The sequence below is a fragment of the Macaca fascicularis genome, chromosome 11 (assembly GCF_037993035.2).
Source record: "Macaca fascicularis isolate 582-1 chromosome 11, T2T-MFA8v1.1".
NCBI classification, from domain to species: Eukaryota; Metazoa; Chordata; class Mammalia; order Primates; family Cercopithecidae; genus Macaca; species Macaca fascicularis.
The window spans coordinates 59836015-59856878 of NC_088385.1; the positions used below are offsets into that span (position 1 = coordinate 59836015).

A 20864-nucleotide genomic window follows, 5' to 3' on the forward strand; every position below is an offset into this window, starting at 1 on the left:
CAAGGGCTAACTTGAGGCTGGTTAGGTCCCACGTGTATCCCAGTCCACATTAGCCTAGTTTCTTCTCAATAGAATCAAACACTATACTCTGGATCCCAAGGCACTAGGGTCCCAGTTCGTGCTGAGGGCGTCGCCTCAAGTGCTAAGTGAGCTCACAGCATCTGGTTTCTCAGGAAGTGAGAGAGCTACACATCTGCTCCTGGGAAGCATTATTTGTCAAATAAGCCTTGTTTCTCTGCAACCATTGTAGCCCCCAGGGCCACAAGTAAAGAGGGACTTGCTTCCCTTACCCTCCCCCAAAAGAAATTTGGAAGAGAAGAGCTGAGCTGCTCCCCGCCCAGCTGCAGCAACCTCCTGCTTGGACAATACACCCTCTGTCCTCAGCCAGGAGATCCGCCTCTGGAGTTGGCTCTGCCCCTTCCCCCACTCTTCCTGGTTCCCAGCACCCAAACCCTCTACTGGAGTTCTCCTGACCCAGTGGTCTCCAGCCAGGACAATCCCACACCTTCAAATCCTCCCCCTACAGCCCCTGCACCCCAAGGATCTGAGCACATTCAGTAACAGGCATGGGGTCACCCCAGACCATGGAAGAGGGGGTTCCACCTTCAGTGCCAAGATGGACCACCCTCTGCATAGTCAAGGTAAGAAAACCTGTGTGGAGGGAGGCCAGAGGTGTTCCTGAAATTATTTGGCCTTTATTAATATCAACCTGGCTTTCTCCTCCTCCCCTTCTCCCTCCTCTCTGAAGCTCCTGCTGCTGTGAGCTGGAAATCAGGATGCCTGGCTGGCCCTTCTGAACCTTTCATTTTTGTTTCACTCCCACCAAGCTACCTCCTGCATAACTTCTTATTCTCAGCCTTTCTCATCAGCTTCCTTCCTGCAGCTCCCTTCCCCACTATCCCCAGTTTGAGAGTAGGAATCAAGCCAGAGCTGGGAGTTGGACCACCCATCTTGTGACCCTTTTCCAATTCCTTGGAACCTTAAAGTTCCTCTCATGGGCCTGCCAGGCAGCAGCAAAACCAGCATGTGTGAGGTTCTAGCCCTTACCCCTCACCTCTCTGGGGTCCAATCAAGTTCCTCTTTGAGTCCCAGTCTCTCCACTGGTAACTTTACAGCTGAGGTAAAGGTACTGCCACAGCATCCATCCCAAGGCCCAGCCAAAGACCCTAAGGAATGCTGGGAAGAGCAAGATGTTAAAAGAGCTGGTTGAGGGCTCCAAAGACATGAACACATTTAATTATCTCATGTATCTCGATTACGTAATCAAATCTGGCCAAAATACATGGGACAACCTTCAGCCCTGCCCTTTCTCCAGAAGCCTCCAATCCCTGCCACTCTCCTCGGTATTCCCCTAACTCTTGCCTCTCCCCTCTTCCCAGTGCCTCCCTACTCGTTCCTGCCTGGCTCCCCCCACCCCCTCCTGTCCCCAGTGCCCAGTGACTCCCACTGCTCTAACCTCTGAAACTGTCTATTGAACACCAACTCAACCAAGAGCAGTAAGATCAAGGCTTCCCAGTCCCAACCATATCCACCCCTCCCAAATGCCAATTTCTGGGTGGGGGGGACACACCGTCATCACGCACTTCTTCACAGACTCTTCTTCCCTGTTGCAAGATTGGAATCAGGTGCTCCAACCCCTGGAAATGAGAACCAGTCTTCTCAGCCTTTGCCAAAGACAAGATGAGCACAGAAGGGACCCAGCTGAGACAAGACAGGGAGGGAAAGAAGGCCTTAGAGCCAGTAGTACTGGCTGCTTTGGGCAGGCACTGGACATTGAGCCCTGGGCACTGGGTTCTCAGAATCCCAACCTCCCTTCCCCCGCCCCTTTTCATCATGGAAAATCCAGCAGGGAGGGTGGAGGGAGAAAGTTTCAGGAAGTGCTCACTGCTAAAGGACGCTGGGGAATGTAGGAATGGCAATAAGTTCAGAACTTCTAGGAAGATATCCCCTACCTTATCCCTACCCTCCACCTTCCCCTCCAGGGTGGCACGACTCGAACCTGCCCTAGGACCCATTAGCTCCATTCCATAAAGTTCCTATCCAGTACCAGGCACTGCAAAAGAAGAGAATGAAGTCAGACCATAGAAAGAACTTCCATCTCCATTTGGAAAGCCTGGACTCAAGTTAAATGTAAGGAAGACCTTCTCAGAGGTCTCCTGCAGAGTGGGAATGACGGTCCAGCTCTTTCAAAACAGGGCAATGGGCCAGGCATGGTGGCTCACGTCTGTAATCCCAGCCCTTTGGGAGGCCGAGGAGGGGGAATCGCTTGAGCTCAAGAATTGGAGACCAACCTGGGCAACAAAGCGAAACCCCATCTCCACAAAAAATTAGCTGGGCGTGGTGGCGCCCGTCTGTAGTCCGAGCTACTAGGGAGGCTGAGGTGGGAGGATCGCTTGAGCCTGGGAGGCAGAGGTTGCAGTGAGCCGAGATCGCGCCACTGCACTCCAGCCTGGGTGACAGAGACTCCGTCTCAATGAATAAACGAAGCAGGGCACTGGATGGGATGGCTGGAGCTGCTTGCGGGTGGAGATGGGGGCTTGAGCCTGATGGAGGTCCTCAGCTGTGAATCCTTTCAGAATACTAGCCCAGGAGGTCTCCTGTGAGGCAGAGGACCAGGGAAGGGTGTCCGGCGACTTGGGCCAAAAGTAACACCAGGTGTCTTCACCTGATTCAGGCGCCCGCCTGGGGTAGGGGACGCTAGCACCACCAGGGTAGGCCACGGGTGGTACTCTCAGGTCAGGCCCAACCAGGCACACTCCTGTCGGGAGGGTGAGAGGCTGAGGCTGCGCGGCAGTTCCCTGTCTCCTTGTTCCTAGTTTCTTCTGGACCTATGCCCACCGTTTCTTCTGCGTCTGTCTGCCTCGCGTGTTTCTTTTTGCCTGTGTCCCGCCGGGTCAGGCTCTCCCCGTCTCTGAGACTTTCCCGTCCCCGTGTCCTCCGCGTCCGTCTTTCTCCAACTCTCTCTCCCCCTCTCAGCCACTTCCTGTCTCCAGTATGTGCCTGGCTCGGCCCCGCTGGCCGTCTGCGCACCCTCTTTCCCCTCGGCTCTTTGTGAGTGTGGGTTCGCGGGAGAAGGCGGGGAGGAGAGGAGGCCGAGGGGCGGGGAGCGGGCGGAACGTGGGGATTGGAGCCGGGAGGGAGGAGGAGGAGGAGCGGGCGGCCACGGGCGCGGGCGCGGGGCGCGGGGCGCGGCGCGCGGCGGGGGCGGGAGGGAGCCCAGCCGAGCGCGGCCGCCCGCTCCCGCCACCGCCGCCTCCGCGTCCGCGTCCGCTCCGCGCGGGCACGGGCGGGATGGGCTGGCCCAGGGGCTCCCCCTGCTGCTGCCCCGCCCCGCCGCGCCCCCGCCCCGCCGGGCGCCCCCCGCAGGTGAGTGGCCGCGCCGCGCTGCGCGGGTGGCGGCCTCTGCGTCACGGCCGCGCGGGCAGTGCCAGGGGCGGGCGCCAGGGGGCGCGGGGCCGCCGGAGGTCGAGGGGGCGCGGGGCGCGGCCCGGGACTGGGGCTGGGGACTCTGGCTGGCCGCATGGAGCTGGGAGCAGCTGGAGGCCAGGACAGTGACTAGGGGGCGGGGCGCGGCCGCGGTCCTACTCGATCAGGCCGCCACGCCTTCCAGCACCTGGGGCGCACGGGGCCGCGCGCCGTGCCACACACGCAGGCCCGGGACCCGGCAGCAGCGGGGAGCGGCGCCCGGGACCCGGCCTGGCAGGGTGCGGGCGAACGTTTTCCTTTCCTGCTTCACATGTGGGACACTGAGGCCCTAAGCGGGCACAGACGAGGCTACTTCGACTCGCCAGCCCCGCTCTGCGACCCCCTTCCTTCTCTGCCTCCATCCTCCAGACCCTTCTGGGCACACCCCCAGAGCCGCCACCCTCCCTCGCTCCTTCCCTGGGTCTTACCCCTCCTCCGCGGCGGCCGGGCTCCCAGCCTCCCTTCCAACCACAGCTATTTCCAGGAAGGGGGGTGTGGGTGGAGGGGGTTCTCCAAACAAACCCAAGACTTCGGAGAAAGAGGGGGCCCGGCTGGGGGAGAGGTTGACAGGCTCTGGAATGTTATAGGCGGGAGGAGGGTGAGGGTCCAAGTGGGTCTAGTGATGCCTTCCCAGCCCTCCTCAAGTGAGCTACTTTTCCCCTCGGGACTGGCTCATAGGGATTCCATCCCTGCCTCCCTTCTGAGGTGTGAGTGCCACAGGATGGGAGGGACTCACAGCCACAGTGGATCCTGACCACCCCACCCCTCACCGGACTCACTGCTTGGGCATCTCCTTGCTGGGTCTGGGTGGGGAGTGTGAGACCAGTGAAGGTGAGAGGATGTCTGGGGACCTGTTCCAGGTGAGGGGACTTTCAGCCCCTATGGAGGCAGCAGATCGAATCCTGTAGAGTCCTGGTCAGGGCCATGTGCCATAGAAGGTGGGACTGGACAGAAAAAAGCCACCCCCACCGCCCACCTTGTCACACTGCCTCATCTCCCCCAAGCAGGGCTGGGGGCTGGACAAGGCCAGGCCCGGTTGCCCACACTGGCCAGGGGCCTGGAATGTGCTGGGACACAGCCAGCCTGGCAGGATGGGGGTGGGTCACAGAGCCCGTGCTCCTCTCCAGTTACAGGCTGGGGGCCCAGGCCTGCCACACAGATGCCACCTTCTGGCCAGGATATCCTGGGGACACACTTCTTGGCCTGGAAAATTGGAGCTTCAAGGGAGAGGTCTCAGGCTAGGCCCAGCCCAGTCAGGTTCTCACAAGGGTCTCAAGTGGGCACCCACAGCAGGCCTCACCCCAGAGAATGCAGGATTCTCCATCCCAGAGAACCCTTCCTGATGGGTATGAAGGAGCAGGAGGCAAATAGAAGGGATCCCGTGGGAGAAGCCAGGGCTGTGGGAGTTGCCTGAGTACTGGGACATTCAATAAATACCATGCAAATGAGAGGGGCACATTTGCACATTCTTTCAAGTGACAGCTACAGCCGGTCCCAGGGGCTGCTGTCCACAGCTTGGGGCTGAAGACTCCCAGGCCATTAACCCCTTAGCTTTTAGGGAGATTACTCCCCCTTTTCCAAGGCCCCATCCATCTCCCTCCCTTGACTCCCAGGACGGGAAGTTGGCCATGTTCCCAGGAGGGAGGCGGGAGGCCCGTGGATGGGGGTGGAGTATGTGTTGGGAGGGGGGACCTCCTGTCCAGTCCTCAGGCCCTGGGACAGCTGCTGAGGAAGGAGAGCAGACCCAGGAGAGCCATGAAGGTAGTACTCAGGCTTCGGGGTTGCAGCAGGGGGAGGGTACAGCCCTTGGGTGGAGAGACCAAGTTGCAGGGCTGGAAAGAGGGCTAGGGATCTGTGAGATCATGTCTGAAACAAAGCCAGGGAATGGGTGAGTGGGGGGCACTGTGTCAGGAGCAGAAACCTGGGGCCTTTCAGGAGAAGGGCCTCATATGCCTTAGGCTGTGGCAGGAAAATGGATTACTCCCCAAACCTGAGCAAAGCAGTCTTGTGGCTGGAACTTGGCCTTGCAAGGTGTATTGAGGGTAAAGGTGGGCGGTGCATGCTTTCCTTTTCCTACTTCATACAGAGTTAAACTGAGACAGGAAGGGGGCCCCCAGTCCCATTTTTACCTGACTCTCAGGACACACTCGGGATCCTGGGCCTGCCTGCTGGTAGTAGTTCCCAGCTCCACTCCCTCCCCAGCGGAAGTCCCTCGAGGGCTTGAGAGTTCTGGCTGGAGCCTGGCTGGGACACACTGTTCCCCACTTGCCCTTTAGCCCTGCCCTGAGACCAGAATTCTCACCCGGCCCCACTGGGGGCAGGATCTCAAGACCATGGATCCCTGCAGATCCCTGGAGAGTGTGGTGTCCCAGGTGTGGGACAACTCCAGAGTTGGGGAATGGGGGGAGCAAAAGATCACAGGCTGACACTCCCAGCAGGGTAGATCCTGGGAATCTGATCTCCTGGCCTCCCCCACATCCTCCCCCCTCCACTTCCTGGAGCAGCGACCTGCCCCCTTCCCGCCTGCACTTCCCTCCACGTCCAGGGCCGGGCTTCTCCTCACACCAGCCAGACAGCCTACCCTCCGCCCAGGGGAAGCGGCTGCCTCCGCCAGGCCGCTTCCAGGAAGCCCCGGGCCAGGCCCCAGCATTGTTCAGGCCCTGGGGCCAGCACCCCAGCCAGCAGAACACCATGAAGTCCAGCGGCCCTGTGGAGAGGCTGCTCAGAGCCCTGGGGAGGAGGGACAGCAGCCGGGCCACAAGCAGGGTAGGAGTGCCCACCAGCTGGGCAAAAGAGGGGCAGGGGTGGAGGTGTGGGCAGTGGGGGAGGGGACCTGGAATCAGGCCAGGCCCTCTTCCCAATTTCAGCTTCCTCAGCCTTCTCTCCTGGCCCAGCATCCCCTCCGGAGTGGCCAGGGCTGTAGTGTGAGGGGATGTTTGGGTTAGAGTGGGTACCGCTGTCTGTTTTGGCTCCTCTCACCTTCCCTGCTCTAGCCTGCGTCAACCCTGGGGGTCCTGGCCCCCCAAACCTAAGCCCCAGGTACCTCACTGTAGGACTTTGCCACGCACTATCCAGGTATCCTAGAGCAGACTCAGAGATCATCAGGCCCCTTCCCGGGCCCGGGGAAGTTTGAGGAAAATGGGGTGGCAGGGCAGAAAAGGAGAGAGGAGAGGGAGTCAGGAGTGCTTTCGAACTGGAGGTTTGCTTTCCACTGACAGCATCCATATCTGCTGCTAATGCCTGCATGCTCCCAAGTGTCCTAGTGGGTCCCACAAAGTTGGTCCAGCCCAGAAGTGTTGCAGGGACAGTCAAAAAACCAGAGATGCTGCCCACATCCCCATCACTCCCTTTCCCAACTTCCCAGCCTTGCCCCAAAAGCAGCAGCTCAGGACAACCTGAGAGACTACTGTGATGGGTCCCCAGGATGAGGACAGCAGGAGTCTGAACTCCAGAGGAGGGGGAATATGGGTAAAACAGAGAGGTGGCAAGGAGACAAGCTGTCCCCAGACAGAGGATAGGAGGAGTGAACCCACAGTGGGAGGGGAAGGGACTGAGATAGGCCTGGGCCATAAGGGGGCATCCCAGGCTCCTGCTTCACTGCACCTCTGGATCAGGAGGGGCTGAACAGAGAATCTGGTCCACTCCTTCCTCATTCAGTGTGTGAATGAATCCCAAGTGCCAGGGGGCAGGGGGTCGGGGGAGAGCTCACAGCATCCAAAACCAGCTAAACATCTCTCCCAGTGACAGGCCTCTGTTTCCCTCCAGCATGACCACCCCCCTTATCCAATTGCTGTCTGCTGCCTCAATGCACAATGAGTAAACATGTTGTTCTGACCATGGGGGAGGAGGGCATGTCAGCTGTCTGGAGCGTGGGGACAGCAGGAGCTAAAGGAGCAGGACTGGCTGAGGCCACTCCTGCTGGCTCAGTCTGGTGCTGCAGGACTGACATACAACAGGTATGTCTGGAACCTCCCTGCTCACTCTGCACACAGGTCTCTATGAAGGGAGGACAAGACGGGAAGAGTCAGGGAGTACCCCTACTGCACCAGGGGGAAAGCCTGAGCATGTGGGCTTTCCACAAGGGCATCACATACCAGGGCCACGTGAGGGGCCCAAGTGATCCCCTGGGGAGGAGCTGACCCAGCAAAGGTGACGCAAGGGGTCAGATTCCATACACAGCTGAGGACAGGCCCAATGACCGCCCTGAAGCAGCTGTGGCCAAGTGCGTCCTACAAGTTTGAGGGCTTGATCTGGATGGAGGAAACCAGTGCAGTGCTAAGGCAAGGCTCCTGCCCAGTCCCAGAGATGGAGATGGGCCCACTGGGAACTCACACCTCTGTTTGTCCTTCCACCCTCAGCCTAGGAAAGCTGAGCCTCATAGTTTCCGGGAGAAGGTTTTCCGGAAGAAACCTCCAGTCTGTGCAGTATGTAAGGTGACCATCGATGGGACAGGCGTTTCGTGCAGAGGTGAGGTGCTCTGTCCTGTGACTCTGAGACCCTCCACCCAGTACCACTGTGTTGCACAACTCCAGCAGGCCAACTCACACAATCTCAAATGTAATATGCTGCTCCTGGATTAGGCACAATGGCACCTAAGAGGCGGCTGCCTCCCCCTTCAGATGGCCCTGGCTCCCCATGACAGACACCCCCGACAACCCAGGAGACCCAGTATTCTCCACCATCTTCCCATCCTGACTTGTGACTGTAGTCTTCCTTCCCTCCCTTCCTCCTCACCTCCACCCACCCTGGAACGTTACCCCTGGCCTACGCAATAGTACCCCACTGCCACACTCTTCCCTCAAAACCTAGCCCTGCTCCTCCGCCCTAGCCAGCCCAGTCCAGCTGGGATCCTGGAAGTCCCAGGATCTGGTTCCAGGGTCTGGGAGATGAGGGAAGGCCATTCCTTCCACTGTCCCACAGGCCCCTGCTAACCCCTCTCCTCCCCCTACCTCCCCTAGTCTGCAAGGTGGCGACGCACAGAAAATGTGAAGCAAAGGTGGGTATCTGATTCTACCTGATAGGGGGAGAGGGTCTGGAGTCCCTTCCTCCTCCCAAACAGGCTTCTCCAACCACACTGGCATCAACCCTCCACCTCCACCCCTCTCACCATTGGGGAACCCCTCCTGGGTGGGAGGGGTGCTGACTGGGCCCTTTAAGAACCACCCTACTCCGCCTTCTGGAGGGCTGGCCGGCCCAGGCGGGTGGACAGCGAGACAGCGTTTGTCTTGGTGCTGTGCCCAGGCTGCAGCTGGCGAGAGGATGGGGGTGGGGAAGAGGAGGAGAATGAGGAGGAGGAAGGGTGGGGTGGGTGGGGGGTGGGGGAGCAGGATTTCAGAGACTGGGCAGCCGGATGGGCTGTGCCTTCCCTCTGGGGAAGGGTCCTCAAAATGCCTGGGCGGGCCTTGTCCTGGGCCCTGGAAAAACTGGGCCTTTCCAGAAATAAGCTGTAGATAGCACCCACTGTCCACTGGGCACCCAAGACAGCCCTATCTCTGAGGAGGTTCCCTGGTCTTCCTGCAGGGCAGGGAAGGAGGGTCCCAGGGCCCTGGAGCTGGCTTGGGGGAGCTGTGTGCCCAGGGGCGGGGTCTCCCGGTGAAAGAGGCCAGTGTCCGTCCCTGGCCATGGCCTGCCTGCGTGCTCTATATATAACTCCTGCCCTGCAGCTGGATGAATGGGGGTCTGTGTGGGCTGGGGGCTGAGCGCCAAGAGCAACAAGTGGGGGGCCTGGGGGGTGGGGGACCAAGAGGCCAGAGGGGAGGTGCCCTTAAATAGCACAACCTCAGCTGGAGCCTGTGCCCATCCGCTGAAGGCCCCTCCACCTTCCTCCTGAAGCTGAGGGGCTACCCCATCCTCAAGCCCAGGAGAGCCCTTCACCAGGAGCTCAGTTCCTTACTCGGTCCCCTTCCAGGTGACTTCAGCCTGTCAGGCCTTGCCTCCCGCGGAGTTGGTGAGTGCGCTCTGGGATGGGGTGGGGAAGGCAAGGAACCTGGCCATGGTGTCCAGAGGTCTGGTGGCTCCAGAGAGGGCCCCCAGGAGATGACCTTGAATGTAGTGCTGTGGGTATTGCTCATCCTACAAGGAAAGAAAAAACTGTCTAAGTCCTCTGCTGATCTTGTGCCCTTGGGCCTGCTGGGGATAGAACTCCTCTCCCTTTGTCCAGTACAGCCTTCATCAGGACACTGACATTCCCTTCCACTGTTCCCAGGCCCACAGTGGTCCTTGCCCCTGCTGTAACCACTCCCTTTTCCTCCCCCATCTCCCTCTAGCGGCGAAACACGGCCCCAGTCAGGCGCATAGAGCACCTGGTAAGGTGATGCTGGAGGAGGAGGGGGAAGCAGGTAGCTTTGGGAGTAAGGATCTAGATTTCCTGAAGACAAAAGTGGCTCTGGAGTGGGCAGTCTAGAGTAGGGGGCACCCAAAGAGATGTCCAGACACTGTCTGTTATCCACCAGGGATCCACCAAATCTCTGAACCACTCAAAGCAGCGAAGCACTCTGCCCAGGTAAGTGAGGGTGCTGGGGTGGTCCCACGTGACCCCCTTTCCACCGGCCCCACACCTCAGCCCAGGGCGCTGCCCCTCAACAAAGCTCCCCGGGACAGCCCCCCACCCCCAAAGCGGTATTCTCCCTCCGGACCGACCCACCCACCCTCAGGACCCACCAGGCTTCACCTGCTGCCCAACAGACAGCCTTCCCATCACACTAGCCACCTCCGGGTGCCCTGCCCCTGCGTTCATGCGTAGGCTCCCCCTCCCCAGGAGCTTCAGCCTGGATCCGCTCATGGAGCGGCGCTGGGACTTAGACCTCACCTACGTGACGGAGCGCATCTTGGCCGCCGCCTTCCCCGCGCGGCCCGATGAACAGCGGCACCGGGGCCACCTGCGCGAGCTGGCCCACGTGCTGCAATCCAAGCACCGGGACAAGTACCTGGTGAGGGGCGGGGCCATCAGGAGTCAGCCAATGAGAGGGGCGTGGGGTCCAGATGGGCGAGGCTAATCACTGACGTCACCAGTGGAGGCGAGGCCGCCAGTGGGCGGGACCAGAGGAGTGGGGGTGGGGTGGGGTGGGGGCGGGGGCGGGGGCGGGGGTGGGGTGGGGGCGGGGGTGGGGTGGGGGCGGGGGCGGGGGTGGGGTGGGGGCGAGGGTGGGGCGGGGGCGGGGCCCGCAGTGGCGCCTGGAGCGGAGCGGAGTATCCAGGAGCGCTGGCGACTTGGCTGTGACTGGCTAGGCCGGGCCTTAACTACCTTCTTATTTTCTTTCTTTCTTTACTTTTTTTTTTTTTTTTGGTGACGGGTCTCTCTTTGTTGCCCAGGAGGTGATCCGCCCGCCTCGGTCTTCCAAAGTGCTGGGGTTACAGGCGTGAGCCACTGCGCCAGGCCTGCACTTTGTTTTAGAGGAAGATTCTTTTTTTTTCTTTTTTTTTTTTTTTTTTTTTTTTTTTTTGGTGTTGTTTTGAGGCAGAGTCTGCACTCTGTTGCCCAGGCTGGAGTGCAGTGGCGCGATCTCGGCTCACTGCAAGCTCCACCTCCCGGGTTTGCGCCATTCTCCTGCCTCAGCCTCCCGAGTAGCTGGGACTGCAGGCACCCGCCACTGCGCCCGGCTAATTTTTTGTATTTTAGTAGAGACGGGGTTTCACCGTGTTAGCCAGGATGGTCTCGATCTCCTGACCTCGTGATCCGCCCGCCTCGGCCTCCCAAAGTGCAGGGATTACAGGCGTGAGCCACCGCGCCCGGCCTAGAGGAAGATTCTTAACTTAGGATCCACCTCCACCTCGTGCCTCATTGCCGGAGGTCCCTTCTGTCTAAAGCCCTCCCCCTTTATTTCAGCTCTTCAACCTTTCAGAGAAAAGGCATGACCTGACCCGCTTAAACCCCAAGGTATGAAGGAAATGGCTTGCCCAGTCATTAAACCAAGCCACCCCTACCCCAGAAGCCCCCAGCTTCCTCGTTATTAATAGTAGCGATTGGCATCTACTTCACTCTTAAGCACCTTCCCCCTCTCGCATGACATATTACTGGAGACACCCCAAAACGTGATGCAGCAGGTATCAGCCCATTGTATAGATAAGGAAAGTGCTGAGGTTATCATGGAGAACCAGCAGATCCCCAGCCTTGCCCCCAGACCCGTATGCCCTGTCCCCTTTCCACACCGCCTGTGTCTCTCTGTTGGTGGGCCCCAGCCCCAGTTGCACCCCTGCACTCTCCCCAGGTTCAGGACTTCGGCTGGCCTGAGCTGCATGCTCCACCCCTGGACAAGCTGTGCTCCATCTGCAAAGCCATGGAGACATGGCTCAGTGCTGACCCACAGCACGTGGTCGTACTATACTGCAAGGTGGGCCAGGACCTCGGGTTCCCTGGTGCCTGGAGGCTCCAGGTCAGCCTGGAGCCCCCAGACCCTCATCCCTGTCTCTGTCTCTCAGGGAAGCAAGGGCAAGCTCGGGGTCATCGTTTCTGCCTACATGCACTACAGCAAGATCTCTGCAGGGTGAGGCTCCCAGCACCGGAGTAGCCCCTTCCCCAGTGGCCCTTTCTCCAGCTGGCCCCTTAGGAACCATCTCCCCTGGAGCCCACCTCTTCATTGAGAGTCCTTTGCTGTCAAGTTAGCATTTCCACCTCCCTTTTATCACTAGTACAGCAACACAGTCTGCAGCAGATGGTCTGTAAAGTTTCCTAGGGCAGCCACAAACAGGGTGGTGTAAAACAGTGGAAATGGGCCAGGTGCCGTGGCTCACACCTGTAATCCCAGCACTTTGGAAGGCCGAGGTGGGCGGATCACCTGAGGTCAGGAGTTTGAGACCAGCCTGGCCAACATGATGAAACCCTGTCTCTACTAAAAATATAAAAATTAGCAGGGTGTGGTGGTGGGTGCCTGTAATCCCAGCTACTCAGGAGGCTGAGGGAGGAGAATCGTTTGAACGCGGGAGGCGGAGGTTGCAGTGAGACCACATGGTGCCACTGGACTCCAACCTGGGCAACAGCGAGACTCCATCTCAAAAACAAAACAAAACAAAACAAAAACCGGTGGAAATATACTGTCTCACAGTTCTGGAGGCCAGAAGCCCCAAATCAAGCTGTCGGCAGGCCCTTGCTTCCTCTGAGACTTGAGATGGCATCCTTCCTTGTCTCATTCTACCTTCTGGTGGTGGCCAGCAAGCCTTGGCGTTCCTCGGTTTGCAAACACATCACTGTAATCTCTGCCTCTGTCATCACATGATGTTCTCCCTGTGCATCTCTGTCTGTGTCTCTTCCTCTCTTCTTATAAGGACACCAATCATATTGGATTCAGGGTCCACCCTCCTTCAGTATGAGCTCATCTTAACTAATTATGTCTGCAATGGCCCTATTTCCAAATAAGGTCACATTCTGAGGTACATGTCTTTCGGGGGGATATAATTCAACTCATGAGATGGTTTTGTTGCCCCGTTTTACAGATGAAAAAACTAAAGTTCAGGGAATAATTGCCTGGGGCCCAAAAACTAGTAAAGTGACTGTACATGGTGCTTCTCATTCTCATTACCACCACTCTGGGCTTCCTCTAGACTCAGGGGATCATATCTCTCCTCCCTCCCCTGGGGCTCAGGGATGGGAGGCCAGGATGAAGACTAGTCCCTAATCCTCAACACTGGCCTTGCTGTCCCCAGGGCTGACCAGGCACTGGCTACTCTTACCATGCGGAAATTCTGCGAGGACAAGGTGGCCACAGAACTGCAGCCCTCCCAGCGTCGGTGAGCAGCCTGGGTGGGGATGGGCCAGAGGAGCAGCTCCCTTCATGGCTACCAAGGCCAAGACTCTCGTATCCATGCAGCACACCTTCACTGAGTGTGCCAGGGGCTGTGCCAGGTGCTGAGAATTCAAAGTGGACAAAGCCCCTGCTCTCATGGAGCTTTCATGCTAGTAGGATGGAAGGCAGTAGACCTGGGAATAAATAGACGAGGAGGTCCATCATAAAGAGAACCTTAAGGACAGTCGGGGCCTGCCACTATAAAGTGAAGCAGAGCTCTGGGGAAAGAGCTTTGAGGCAGAGGGGAGCAAGAAGGATTGAGATTAGATGCAAGGAAGAACTTTCTGGTGACCTGGTAGACGGGAAGGAAGTGCTGAGGAGAAGAGCCAGCTTTCTAAGGGTGGATGGTTGAAATGATACAAGGTGACCTCCAGAGGAAAAGGCTTATGTTCTCCTCGACACGCCCTCTGCCAGATACATCAGCTACTTCAGTGGGCTGCTGTCCGGCTCCATCAGAATGAACAGCAGCCCTCTCTTCCTGCACTATGTGCTCGTCCCCACGCTGCCAGCCTTTGAACCTGGCACAGGTGAGTCTGCCTGAGATGTGCTCCCTAGGGAGAGCCACCTTCAGGCCCCTCCACTCAGCACCCCTCCGCGCCTTCTCCTCTGCCCCTCCAGGCTTCCAGCCCTTCCTTAAAATCTACCAGTCCATGCAGCTCGTCTACACGTCTGGAGTCTAGTGAGTGCTCTATTCCCAGGCCCCTGACACTTCATGGCCAGGGCCCCGCTTGCTCCCTGCATTCCTGCTTCTCCAGCCTCCCCAGACACCTGGGCAGGGCTCCGACTCTGGTCTCCTGGCTCCCCCTGACTGCATAGCTGCCTCTGCACACAGGAGCTCTGGTTCATCTCTGCCTTCTCCTCTCTCCCCACAGTCACATTGCAGGCCCTGGTCCCCAGCAGCTTTGCATCAGCCTGGAGCCAGCCCTCCTCCTCAAAGGCGATGTCATGGTGAGGGGGTCCTGGCAACAAGGAGAATCCCGGAGATGGGGCAGGGGTTGGTGGTGTAGCCACACAGTCACCAATTTGAGACAGATTGGAGGGCGAGTAGGGAGATCACCTTGAGATCGAGGCAGGGCAGAAGCTGTGACTAGGCAGTCCCCAGGGTGGAAGCACAGAAGAGGACTTGAGGCCTGATTCCCAGCCTCCTGCCTTTCCCCCAGGTAACATGCTATCACAAGGGTGGCCGGGGCACAGACCGGACCCTGGTGTTCCGAGTCCAGTTTCACACCTGCACCATCCACGGACCACAGCTTACTTTCCCCAAGGACCAGCTGGACGAGGCCTGGACTGGTGAGTCTGAGACAAGTGGCCTGGGGCTGGAGCCCAGGTGGCAGGCAGGCAGGTGGCAGGCAGGCAGGTGGCAGGCAGGCAGGTGGCAGGCAGGCAGGAGAGTGTGGTATGGGCCAGGGGCCTGGCTCTTCACTGTCTACTCCCCATAGATGAGAGGTTCCCCTTTCAAGCCTCCGTGGAGTTTGTCTTCTCCTCCAGCCCCGAGAAGATCAAAGGTAAGAGCAGGGACATGGGCTGGGGACTGACGGCTGCCTCTACCCTGCTCCCCAACACCCGAGTGGCCTTCCACAGGCAGCACTCCACGGAATGACCCCTCGGTCTCTGTCGACTACAACACCACTGAGCCGGCTGTGCGCTGGGACTCCTATGAGAACTTCAACCAGCACCACGAGGACAGTGTGGATGGTGCGCAGGGCAGCCTGCAGGGTGGGAGGTACAGGGTTGTGGCAGGGCCCTGGAGGGGCCGTGGCCAGGGAGAAGAACAATCCCTCCTCCCCAGGCAGAGCCCACTCTCGAGGGACACCCCCGGCCCGATGGCTATCTCCAGTGCCATCCCCTCTCATGAACTCTCTCTCTCCCTCCCTATTCCCTGCTTGCCCTCCCTCCCTGATCCTCTTCCCCACTCAGGCTCCCTGACCCACACCCGGGGTCCCCTGGATGGCAGTCCTTATGCCCAGGTGCAGCGGCCCCCCCGGCAGACCCCCCCGGCACCCTCTCCAGAGCCTCCACCACCCCCCATGCTCTCTGTCAGCAGCGACTCGGGCCATTCCTCCACGCTGACCACAGAGCCGGCTGCTGAGTCCCCTGGCCGGCCGCCCCCTACGGCTGCTGAACGGCAGGAGTTGGATCGCCTCCTAGGAGGCTGCGGAGTGGCCAGTGGGGGCCGGGGGGCTGGGCGAGAGACGGCCATCCTAGATGACGAAGAGCAGCCCACTGTGGGCGGAGGCCCCCACCTCGGAGTGTATCCAGGCCACAGGCCTGGCCTCAGCCGCCACTGCTCCTGCCGCCAGGGCTACCGGGAGTCCTGCGGGGTCCCCAATGGGGGCTACTACCGGCCAGAGGGAACCCTGGAGAGGAGGCGACTGGCCTATGGGGGCTATGAGGGATCCCCCCAGGGCTACGCTGAGGCCTCGATGGAGAAGAGGCGCCTCTGCCGATCGCTGTCAGAGGGGCCATACCCCTGCCCACCTGAGATGGGGAAACCAGCCACTGGGGACTTTGGCTACCGCGCCCCAGGCTACCGGGAGGTGGTCATCCTGGAGGACCCTGGGCTGCCTGCCCTATACCCATGCCCAGCCTGCGAGGAGAAGCTGGCGCTGCCTACAGCAGCCTTGTATGGACTGCGGCTGGAGAGGGAGGCTGGAGAAGGGTGGGCAACTGAGGCTGGCAAGCCTCTCCTGCACTCAGTGCGGCCTGGGCACCCGCTGCCTCTGCTCTTGCCTGCCTGTGGGCATCACCATGCCCCGATGCCTGACTACAGCTGCCTGAAGTCACCCAAGGCAGGCGAGGAAGGGCACGAGGGCTGCTCCTACACTATGTGCCCCGAAGGCAGGTATGGGCATCCAGGGTACCCTGCCCTGGTGACATACAGCTATGGAGGAGCAGTTCCCAGTTACTGCCCAGCATATGGCCGCGTGCCTCATAGCTGTGGCTCTCCAGGAGAGGGCAGAGGGTATCCCAGCCCTGGTGCCCACTCCCCACGGGCTGGCTCCATTTCCCCGGGCAGCCCGCCCTATCCACAATCTAGGAAGCTGAGCTACGAGATCCCTACGGAGGAGGGAGGGAACAGGTACCCATTGCCTGGGCACCTGGCCTCAGCAGGACCCTTGGCATCTGCAGGTGAGGGGCACCAGAGTGCGGAATGCCCAGGGCAGAGGAGGTTCTGGAAGATGGTGGGAAAGTCAAGGGGGAACAGGGTGAGAAACAACTAAGCCAGACAGAAGAGCCCCATCCTGCTCACAGCCCACCTCTCCACTGCAGAGTCGCTGGAGCCGGTGTCCTGGAGGGAGGGCCCCAGTGGGCACAGCACACTGCCTCGGTCTCCCCGAGATGCCCCAGGCAGTGCTTCGTCAGAGTTGTCTGGTCCCTCCACGCCCCTGCATACCAGCAGCCCAGTCCAGGGCAAGGAAAGGTATGCAGAGGGGCCGGGGACACTTGAGTGCTTTCTTGTCCAAGCAGTTGATGAAGGCAGGTGGGGTGGGAGCAGCCACAGTGGGGGCTCTGCTGACCACCTGCCCTTCCACCCTACAGCACCCGGCGACAGGACACCAGGTCCCCCACCTCAGCGCCCACTCAGAGACTGAGTCCTGGCGAGGCCTTGCCCCCTGTTTCCCAGGCAGGCACCGGAAAGGCCCCTGAGCTGCCTTCGGGAAGTGGGCCTGAGCCTCCGGCCCCTAGCCCCGTCTCTCCGACCTTTCCTCCCAGCTCGCCCAGTGACTGGCCTCAGGAAAGGAGTCCAGGGGGCCTCTCAGACGGCGCCAGTCCTCGGAGCCCTGTGCCTACCACACTTCCTGGCCTCCGCCACGCCCCCTGGCAAGGCCCTCGAGGCCCCCCAGACAGCCCAGATGGGTCTCCCCTCACTCCTGTGCCTTCCCAGATGCCCTGGCTTGTAGCCAGCCCAGAGCCGCCTCAGAGCTCACCCACACCTGCTTTCCCCCTGGCTGCCTCCTATGACACCAATGGCCTTACCCAGCCCCCACTTCCTGAGAAACGCCACCTGCCCGGGCCGGGGCAACAGCCAGGACCCTGGGGCCCAGAGCGGGCATCATCGCCAGCCAGAGGCATCAGTCACCATGTCACCTTCGCACCTCTGCTCTCGGATAATGTCCCCCAACCCCCAGGTATAAAGGCCTTGAGGGGGTTGGGGCCACCTTGAAAGAACCCTTTTTCCTGGGATATAGCATGGATGGGGACCCGGGTACCCTGCGGTCTGAACCTACTCCCTCCCTGTCCTAGAGCCTCCTACACAAGAGAGCCAAAGCAATGTCAAGTTTGTCCAGGATACATCCAAGTTCTGGTACAAGCCACACCTGTCCCGTGACCAAGGTGAGAAGCCAGCCTGCCCCCACCCCACTCCATCCCACCCTCCCGGGTGTCTGTCTTGGTTTTAAGCCCCATCCTGTTGAAGCTCTGGGCTCCTCCTGTCTCAGCTGTGTTTACTCTTGGCTGAGCGTTTGCCAGCAGGTGATTCTGGGCTTTGGGCCAAGGCGGTGAGATCCAACATGGTCAAAGCCCCTGTGAATCCTAGAGCCCTGTCCTCAGACTCCTACCACCACCACAGCTGCCAGGCCAAAACAGACCCATGGAGCTTGTCGGCGGAGGAGGGGGGCTGCATGGGGCTCAGTCCACCCCTGTGAAAACTTCTCCTTCCCGCTGCCCGCTACCCCTCACCCTGCAGCCATTGCCCTGCTGAAGGACAAGGACCCTGGGGCCTTCCTGATCAGGGACAGTCATTCATTCCAAGGAGCTTATGGGCTGGCCCTCAAGGTGGCCACACCGCCACCCAGTGCCCAGCCCTGGAAAGGTACAGAACGCCCAAACCTGAGTGGGGTGGGGACGAAGTTGGGGGGTGGTGCCAGAGGCAAGGTAACAGGGCGGGTGGGGGTGATGTGCTGGCCATGCCGCTGTGGAGGGGAAAGGCAGGAAAAGACCTCAGCTACTTGGGAAAGAATCCTATTAGGGAAGAAGCTGGAGCCTGGAATCCTAAAGCCACAATCTTCCCCTCTCTTCCTCTCAGGGGACCCCTTGGAACAGCTGGTCCGCCATTTCCTCATTGAGACTGGGCCCAAAGGGGTGAAGATCAAGGGCTGCCCCAGTGAGCCCTACTTTGGTGAGAAGCAGGAGCTTGGGGAAGGCTACGTTGGGTCGGTTTAGGGAGACGCCAAGGGATCTCAGGAGGGTGGAAGGGAAAGGCGGAGCACCCTGGGCACCTCAGGACTTTCCCACCTCCTCGTCCACAGGCAGCCTGTCCGCCTTGGTCTCCCAGCACTCCATCTCCCCCATCTCCCTGCCCTGCTGTCTGCACATTCCCAGCAAAGGTGGGTGTCTGGTCATCTGTCCTCCCCACCTCTCCCCTCCCCCTGCAGCCAAAGCAGGATCCAGAGGTCTTAGCTCCCCACCTTCCCTTGGGGAGGCAGAGGGAGTGCTCCAGCTTGGGGAACGCTCTGCCTTCTGAGCTGCTTTGTCGGTTCTCATTGCCCTCAGATCCTCTGGAAGAGACCCCAGAGGCTCCAGTGCCCACCAACATGAGCACAGCAGCAGACCTCCTGCGTCAGGGTGCTGGTAGAGACTTCCCCTCCGCTCCCCTCCCTCTCCCTGGGCACCAAGGGGGCATTGTGGATACAGGGCATGGGGCACTGAAAGGCCTTGAGGTGGGTGAGCCCTGGCCAACCCATGAGGGCAGGGGAGCCCCATCCTGTTGGGGATGAGGAATTGGGTCCTCAGCCTAGGGTCTCAAAGTCTCATGAACAAGAAAGAGGATCATGAGGTGGTAGCAGGGAGAAACTTGTTAGAATGTAGATTCTCAGGCTTTTCTGCCTCGCTTCTGACTGTAGTTCCGGTAAAGTCGTGGAATCTGCCTTTTTAACAAGTCACCTATGTGATTGTAAAGCATGTGACAGCAGTAGCTGGGGAATGTGCAAGAGCTGGTGGGGGTGGCTAGAGGATGGGCACTCCCTCTGTGACCCACTCCCTGCCCCCATAGCCTGCAGCGTGCTCTACTTGACCTCAGTGGAGACAGAGTCACTGACAGGCCCCCAAGCCGTGGCCCGGGCCAGCTCTGCAGCTCTGAGCTGCAGCCCCCGCCCAACACCAGCAGTTGTCCACTTCAAGGTGTCCGCCCAGGGCATTACACTGACGGACAACCAAAGGAAGTATGTGTACTCAGCCCTGTGAAACCCCATGCTTAAGGCCCCTAGGGGTCCCCGTTTTTGAGTGTGACTTTCCCCACCCTCCTCCTTGCAGACTATTCTTTCGCCGCCATTATCCAGTGAACAGCATCACCTTCTCCAGCACTGACCCTCAAGACCGGAGGTGACCCTCCCTCCAAACCCTTTGCCTCAAACCCCCATGGTCCCACCAGGTCCCAGTCCCAGCCCCAGCTCCCAGCCCCAGCCCCAGCTCCCACCCCAGCCCAAGCCCCAGCCCCAGCCCCCAGCCCCCAGCCCCCCAGCCCCAGCCCCCAGCTCCAGCCCCCAGCTCCCAGCCCCAGACCCCAGCCCCCCAGCCCCAGCCCCTCAGCCCCAGCCCCCAGCCCCCAGCCCCCCAGCCCCAGCCCCAGCTCCAGCCCCAGCCCCCCTTCAGCAGCTGTCCCCTGGAAGTGTGCATCTTCACACTTCTTCTCCTTCTGCAGATGGACCAACCCAGACGGGACCACCTCCAAGTAAGCCCCGCGAATTCAGCCTCTTCCCTCCAAGGGACCAGGGTGCTGCCGTCCTCTCGACGCTGGCATTTGATTCATCTCACCAAGGCCAGCTACATTTCCTTGTGGAAGGAATGCTAAGCCCCCTCCCCACCCTTTGTCCCCCTAGGATCTTTGGTTTCGTGGCCAAGAAGCCGGGAAGCCCCTGGGAGAATGTGTGTCACCTCTTTGCAGAGCTTGACCCAGATCAGCCTGCTGGCGCCATTGTCACCTTCATCACCAAAGTTCTACTGGGCCAGAGAAAATGAAGGAAGGCCACAAGCTGAGAGCCCACATCAACACTGCACCCCTCCCAGCACCCCACAGCCCTCACTTCCCCTGGCCTGGACCCAGGAGACCCAAGAGAAAGCACCCTCCCTTAGGAATGAGGAGTGGGCATCAGGCCTGGGACACTGCTCTCCTTCCCCACCCCCAGCTGGCTAAGTTAAGTGGATGGGCCCATGAGATGACCTTGCATGTGAGCAGATGGCAGAGATGGGTGTGTGAGGGGTGAGGAGGCATCAGCAGTTGAGCCCCAAAGGAGATCAGGCAGCCCCACCTGCAGGAGAACGTCAGCCCTCCAGGGGATCGGCCCCTGCCAGTTCCACCCACCTGCAGGTCCCAGCATGGCAGGGATGGGAGAGGGGTGGGGAGCAAGTCACTGCCTCCTCTGAGCAGAGATTCAGAGTAGGATCACATGAATAGGGGAAAAAAAGAGAGTCTATTTTTGTCTAATAATAAAGAAATAAAGAATTTCTATAAACTTTAGTCAAAGTTGGAGTCAACCCTTATTCACAGGAGGGTCAAAGCCTCATCTCCCAGGGGACGTATCTGTGCTTCCTGGGGGCATCCCAGGGCCCAGGCCTACAGCCAGGCCCATAGAACATATGATTCCCATCCCTGGCCCAACGCTGGTCTAGATCACCCCACGA

General features: G+C 59.7%; 1 protein-coding gene and 1 long non-coding RNA gene across 23 annotated transcripts in view; one reads left to right on the plus strand and one right to left on the minus strand.

The window, feature by feature from the left end:
• The window catches only part of LOC123567518 (uncharacterized), a 40377-nt gene extending 30016 nt beyond the window's left edge, over window positions 1-10361 (minus strand). For 2 of the 7 annotated variants that reach the window (XR_012420273.1, XR_010579407.2), the window contains exons 1-5: window positions 10274-10361; window positions 9359-9537; window positions 1953-2053; window positions 1571-1637; window positions 1055-1176 (exon numbers count right to left, since the gene is read on the minus strand). This is a non-coding gene — a long non-coding RNA (uncharacterized lncRNA). Of the gene's footprint in view, window positions 1-1054; window positions 1177-1216; window positions 1638-1952; window positions 2054-2665; window positions 3060-5594; window positions 5697-9358; window positions 9538-10273 lie in introns of those variants that run through there. The other 5 variants (XR_012420272.1, XR_010579408.2, XR_010579409.2 and 2 more) reach the window with 4 other exon arrangements.
• TNS2 (tensin 2) lies at window positions 426-20700 on the plus strand. Of its 16 annotated transcripts, none has more exons than XM_005570953.4 (29): window positions 426-641; window positions 7824-7932; window positions 8424-8461; window positions 9374-9412; window positions 9732-9770; window positions 9918-9967; window positions 10223-10394; window positions 11291-11341; window positions 11673-11795; window positions 11884-11948; window positions 13105-13188; window positions 13659-13771; window positions 13863-13923; window positions 14117-14192; window positions 14405-14534; window positions 14684-14749; window positions 14826-14939; window positions 15162-16373; window positions 16515-16665; window positions 16785-17374; window positions 17490-17579; window positions 17932-18057; window positions 18271-18363; window positions 18494-18571; window positions 18738-18815; window positions 19237-19405; window positions 19497-19565; window positions 19885-19914; window positions 20063-20700. In XM_005570953.4, the coding sequence occupies exons 1-29, from the start codon at window positions 567-569 to the stop codon at window positions 20199-20201; spliced, it is 4230 nt and encodes a 1409-aa protein (XP_005571010.3). In that variant the 5' UTR covers window positions 426-566; the 3' UTR covers window positions 20202-20700. The 16 variants fall into 16 exon arrangements, 14 of the variants coding, with proteins under 14 accessions (XP_005571010.3, XP_045221245.2, XP_045221242.2 ...); XM_045365307.2 differs by lacking the exon at window positions 426-641 and adding an exon at window positions 2986-3051; XM_045365306.2 differs by lacking the exon at window positions 426-641 and adding an exon at window positions 3201-3366.
• The last annotated feature ends 164 nt before the right edge of the window (window positions 20701-20864 follow it).

Coding starts and splice junctions, on each gene's coding strand:
- TNS2 (XM_005570953.4), top strand. CDS start 567: ATGGGGTCACCCCAGACCATGGAAGAGGGGGTTCCACCTTCAGTGCCA. Junction 7,933..8,423: donor GACAGGCGTTTCGTGCAGAG/GTGAGGTGCTCT, acceptor TACCTCCCCTAG/TCTGCAAGGTGGCGACGCAC. Junction 16,374..16,514: donor AGGACCCTTGGCATCTGCAG/GTGAGGGGCACC, acceptor TCTCCACTGCAG/AGTCGCTGGAGCCGGTGTCC.